Source organism: Wasmannia auropunctata, unplaced genomic scaffold (assembly GCF_000956235.1).
Source record: "Wasmannia auropunctata unplaced genomic scaffold, wasmannia.A_1.0 LD317408.1, whole genome shotgun sequence".
Taxonomy (NCBI): Eukaryota; Metazoa; Arthropoda; class Insecta; order Hymenoptera; family Formicidae; genus Wasmannia; species Wasmannia auropunctata.
Genome location: NW_012045482.1, coordinates 1 through 6,235, shown reverse-complemented (window position 1 = coordinate 6,235; position 6,235 = coordinate 1). Strand labels below are relative to the sequence as shown.

Below are 6,235 nucleotides of genomic sequence, written 5' to 3'. Positions count from 1 at the left end.
ACGTGTGCTCTTCCGATCTAGAGCGAGAAATTTTACATCAGAAATGATGTTGCTAGAATTTTTTCAAGGCCATTAAAATAAAAAATTTGGCCACTGAAAAATGTTCAAAAAATGTGTCCGCCTGGACGTTAATGGGTTAAACGGTGCCACACCAAATTTCAGAGTAATGCATGCGATAGCTGTAATGCACTACGAATTGCTGTCAAATCAAAACTATCGCATAAATTACTCCGAATTTTGATATGCTCGACGTTGTTTAAAAGATGGTATTACATAGCGGTAATGCCAACTTGCATCAGCAATGCTGCCTGTCTTCAAACACGGATACTTATTGATTTGCCCACGTAAGTTTATTTTTGTAAAAAGATATACATAATAATAAATAATTCATGCCTTATAATATATATATTTAATTTTATATTTAACGTTTAATGATTCATTTTGTAATGTTTAAAAATCAAAATATCAAAAGATTTATCAGTTACGTACTTAGTTTTACATCTTCCAAAATAACTCGTGATATAAAATAAACGCTGGGATACAAGCGTAACGACTCTTTTATACATCTCTCTAAATATGATAAATTTTGCAACGATTTCATGGTGAGTTTCCCTTGATTCTCTTGCATAACAATATCAACTTCCTTTCTAACACGATCCTATAATATTAATGTAAACATATTATTAATGAAAAATTTCAATTCTTTCTATTCTGATACTTTATGTACAGACATAGAGTTTTATAGCCTTTGTATGTATTTTAAAAACGTATTAATTGATTTCTTTTAAATTATATAACTTAATGTATACATGAAATACATTAAACATTTATAAAGTAAAATATAAGAAAAATTTGAAGACATATGTTATATATTTATTTTCTATGTACTAAATAAAAAAAAAGTATATTATGCATAACCACACATATATACGCACACAACAATTAAAAGCTCATTGTTATCATTATTTCAATAAACGATTTTTTGAATTAATGGCATTAATTAGTTATCTCTTCTAATTATCTGACTAAACATTTTTCTTAAAATTCTTCGTATAATTTTTTGAGAATTTCTATGCAGTATATATAAATTTTTACATTCTTCAAAATTTCTGTATAATTTTAAAATCTTTTAGAAATTTTTAGATTTTTTTATATAAAACCGAAAATTTTTCACACAAAAGTGGTTGGAAAAACTTTATCTTTCCCAGATTTATAATATATATGTATATGAAATGTTCTAATTAAATGTGCGTGTGTGTGAATATTATGAGAATTTATGAGACACATTATGAGAATTTTTTTATTGGAATACGCTAATGTAACAAAAAATACCTGAATGTCTTTGTGCTCGGCCAAAAGTAGTAATAAGAAGCATATACCCATCGCTGTAGTGTCATGACCCTGTCATCACGTTATTTGCATCAGATATATCTAAATAATACATAATTGGAAAAAAACTACGAAAACTTACATAAGCATACCTCAAACATAAAAGTATCGACTTCCTCTCTAATATCTAAATCAGTCAAAAGATTCTCTCGAGAAGCCCCTAGTAAAAGATCCAACAATGCAAGCCGTTTCTTTCGTACTAAACCAAAGTATAATAATGTATTATTATTAATCTATAGTAACTTAATTTCCTAGTATTTTTTGTACCACTTACATTATAGATTATTAACTATGTCTAAAATTTAAAGTACAGTCGAACCTCGATAACTCGAATTTCTACAACTCGAAAACCTCTATAAGACGAAAATTTTGTTCATTCTTTTCCGCTTCACTGCGGAAAACCTTTATAAATCAAAATAAAATCTACCTTAACTCGGGTTATTTATCAGATATTTAGATGTTTTATTTTACCTCTGCAACTCAAATTTAAAGTAACCAGATCTCTACAAGTCCACCTCTGTAAGTCGAACTTTTATTGTCGCTGCCTCTCGGGGTATAATTTCTATAATTCTCTATAATTCGAAGTTGTAGCTATGTGTAACCACGAGAAACAGCCTGGTATTTTGTTTTACATTTATTATATACATTTACGTATGCAATAAATAATTCACTGTCAAATATTGAGTTGTTTTTCCTTTGAAAACCATTATAATTGGAAAATTATAAACTCTCTATAAAACCTTCGAAAGTCGAATTTTCATATGTTAACTCTCTTTTACTCGAATTTTGATAAGTCAAAAACTCTATAGGCCCTGGCACAGACTTTTGCATAACGCATAAGACATAAAGCATAAGAAAATCAACCAATCAAAGTCCTTCATTTCATACTCTAATTGATTGATTCTCTTATGCCTCTCGTCTTAGGTGTTATGCAAAAGACTGTGCCTGGTCCTTATAATTCGAAGTGTTTTTCTGTTCCCTTGAGATTCGAGTTATCGAGGTTTGACTATTAATGTTATTATTTATTAATATTGTATGTTATTATACACTACCGGTCAAAAGTTTAAGTTCACTCAATAAATTTTTGCCTATATTTAAACTTTGATTACTCAGAGAATAATTGACGTAAAAAATAGATCAAAAAAGAGTTTTACAGGGTAAACTCTCTACTATAAGATGCCTTTGTTCAATTTTTACTCACTTTAATACTCAAAGGCATAATCAGTTTTGAATAAAGACGTATAGACACATCTACAATCTCAAAATGTGTGATCTTTTACAGCCTAAAAAAAAAATTGGCGAAAACAATCGTTATTGGTACCATCTCAAAGTACGGACTTTGCCCTTTCAAATAAAAAAAGAACTTTTTCCTACGCTAATTATTTAGCAAGATATTGCAATTTTAAGTAACCTCTGTTTTTTTATGATTTTAGCATGATATATAAAAAATGTAAAAATTGTAAAAAAATGGAGATTACTTGAAATTGCAATATCTTGCTAAATAATTGGCGTAGGAAAAATTGTTTTTGCATGAAGTAACTTCCATTTTTTTACGATTTTTACGTTTTTTTACAATATATCAATATATAAACAATGCTAAAATTGTAAAAACCAGAAGTTACTTAAAATTGCAATATCTTGCTAAACAATTATCGTAGGAAAAAGTTTTTTTTTTATTTGAAAGAGCAAAGCAACCTTACTTTGAGCTGATACCAATGATTATTTTCGCCAAATTTTTTGTTAAGCGGTAAAAGACCACAAATTTCGAGATTCTGTGTCAATACGTCTTTATTCAAAGCTGATCATGCCTTTGAATATTAAAATGAGTAAAAATTGAACAAAGGTCTTATAGTAGACAGTTTGCCCTGTAAAATTCTTTTTAGATCTATTTTTTACATCAATTATTCACTGAGTAACCAAAGTTTAAAAATGTGCAAAAATTTACTGAGTGAACTTAAACTTTGACCGGTAATGTATATTTAATATATTATATTTTTGAAGTATATTATACTATTAATATAAATAGAAATAGAAAAACAATTTATGTGAATTTATAAATTAAATTTAATTGCGGCATATAGCTGCGCGTTTACTTTCTGTGTCAAATATCCGAGTTCAAATCCACTTAGAACAATTCAGATTATCATCTCATAATCGATTACCATCTTATGGAAGGCAATGGCAAACCACCGAGAATACTTTTGCCAATAAAAACTCTCATGTCACGTATTCACAATTGTGATGGCTAAAGTCCGACGCGATGGTCACGATTTTCAATCATGAGGGACCGACTAATGATGATAATAAGACTAAATTTAAGATATGGCTTCCGATCACATACTTCCCATTGTTTTATCTTCCTCAGCTGATGTGTTATTATCAAAATTTTTCAAAAATCGATCATTAGTGCGTTCATGATAAAGTTTCCTTTCCGTAATAATCTACAACAGTACAACTTTCATTCTTTCTCTACCCATAAAGCAGAAATGTTCGAAATATATTATAGCAATATCCTATAAAGATATCATATGTATCCTAAATCTTTATAGAGTATTCCTACAATATATTTTATGTATATGTTTTCCTACAATACATACACTTCTGCTGTAGATATGATTTATGTGAATGCAATAATTTAACTAACTTATGAGTGACATAACATCTTCTAACATTTACAAATTATCTTGTAATTTTGTATACAATTAAATTGCTTTTATTGTATTTTCTCAAATTGATAGTGTTTTGATACAATATTTATTAGTATCATACTTGTTACGTACTCGTTCAGTAAATTCATGTAGTATCTTCAGAGTCTTCTTTTGTTCTTTGCCTTTTTCTGTCAACGAGTATATCCATTTGTTGCGCAGCCATGGCCTCATTGTTCTAAATCATAATTATAATTATTGAATGATAGACATATGCTATTTTAAGAAAAGAAAGTAAAAATTGATTTTGAAAATTTTCTCTCTTTAATTCTATTATACTCCAACAAATAGTAATATGTTAGTAATTATATAAAAGAAGAAATAGATTTATAGAAGAAATAGACAATAATTATGCTAAAGAGATATGTAGGATACTGTATATTAAAAGTGTATTTTTCTTAATTTTATATTTTAAAAAATATCACATAAATCAAAAATAACATATCTGTACATTTGAATGTGCATTTTTTTCATGACATTTCAATGTCATTTAAAAAATTTTAATTAATATTTATTTTTAAATAAACAATTTAATGGATAACATTTAACATATAGATTGCTAATTATAATTGTTAACGTAACTGATGTTTTACATCAAATATTATTTATCACAAAATAATATAAATAATTTACAATACAATATTAATATATTGTAGAGAAATAAGATCAATTAGAAAATACTTATAAATGATCAGAATAAATAAAAGAGCAAATGGAGCACTTGGATTATTATTCTAAGTGATAGGAGTCAGAATAAAGAATTCTGAGTTCAAATATATTTTGAACGACTCCGTTAATTTTTTCACCGGTGTCTACAATATTGTCATAAAACAATTATGTACACTATTATGTACTAGTCTTATATATGATATTATATTATATATTTATAAAAGTGAACCTGTATTACCTGTATGCAAAAAGTTCGCCAATCCGATGAACTGCTTTTCGATATTGTTGCTCGAATGCACCAAGATTTCGTAGAGAGCTGCCCATAGCAGTTTCTGAAGAAAAACGCATTTATTAAAATATTACAATAATGCTATTATACATATATAATCCATAAATATCTGTGAATGTAAAAATTATACTTAATCATTATTGATAGTCAGTATATGTATGTTGTAGAATCGATATTCTGAATTTTAAAAAAATGCATTTTGTCTTATATTATTTGTCGAAATTCTGTATAATTATAAACAAGATACTATACCGCATATTGCATTCAATGTATGTTCACTAGCAAACGGTACTAAGTCTTTTACAACTGGGCCTCCGATATCCTTCAAAAACTTGGCCATGCTCTCACCTTCTTCGATTAAAATATCAATAAAATGCTGTAGTATATTAAAGTGAAATGTAGGAGTTAATATCTTTCGCCGTGAATGCCACTTACTGCCTAAAACATAAATAACATAACCGTAAATAAACATTTTGAGTAAGATAAACACGTGAGACCGCTCATATATTATGATTTAATTTTTTTTTTAAGATTCACTCACCATTACACTATCTCAAATTATGACATTAGAAACAACAAAATAAAAAACACAATAAAATATATAAAAATGAAAAAATATTTCAATAAAATACAATACTTAAAAATCGATTTGTAAAATATATCGAAAATTTTCTCTTTTTTCGTTAATTAATAGATAACTAAAATAACTTATATTTAAAAATAAATTATGCATATCCAAGAAAAAAAATAAGCCATGTTAGCTATTAACAACTTCTTTAAATTAATAATATATTACATTTTTATAAGTCTATTTTATCGGTAGCAAACGTTATTTTCAATAAAAAGTATTTCTATTTTATTAAAAATATTACTATAAACTCAGCAATTGCTCAATAATTTATTAATAAATTAAAATTTTAACTATAAAATTACGGCAATGAACTAACAATGAACGTTTAATAACCCGAAAATTCAGAAAAATCTGAAACTTTGTATAAAAGTAGAACAATTCATCCATAGTACGAAACTATTTTTTGTTGGTATTGTATTCCGTTTTGAAAGGATGAAATCACCCCTAGAAAAAAATCGGTTTTTTTCTTTCGACGTGAATATCTTCAAAACTACGAGAGATAGAAAAAGAATATTTTAGATCAAAATTGAATGGTTTGAAGTGTACTTTTTG

At 27.0% G+C, this 6,235-nt stretch overlaps 1 protein-coding gene across 1 annotated transcript; it reads right to left on the bottom strand.

Annotated features, from left to right (window-relative positions):
- Positions 1-481: 481 nt before the first annotated feature.
- Positions 482-5,551, bottom strand: LOC105460700 (cytochrome P450 4C1-like; the record flags this gene model as incomplete). The annotated part of the gene is made up of 7 exons (XM_011707199.1): positions 482-658; positions 1,333-1,401; positions 1,482-1,588; positions 3,731-3,830; positions 4,170-4,272; positions 5,002-5,095; positions 5,305-5,551. Coding segments are annotated over 7 exons (897 nt in total), but the record flags the coding sequence as incomplete, so codon positions are not given.
- Between the last annotated feature and the right edge of the window lie 684 nt (positions 5,552-6,235).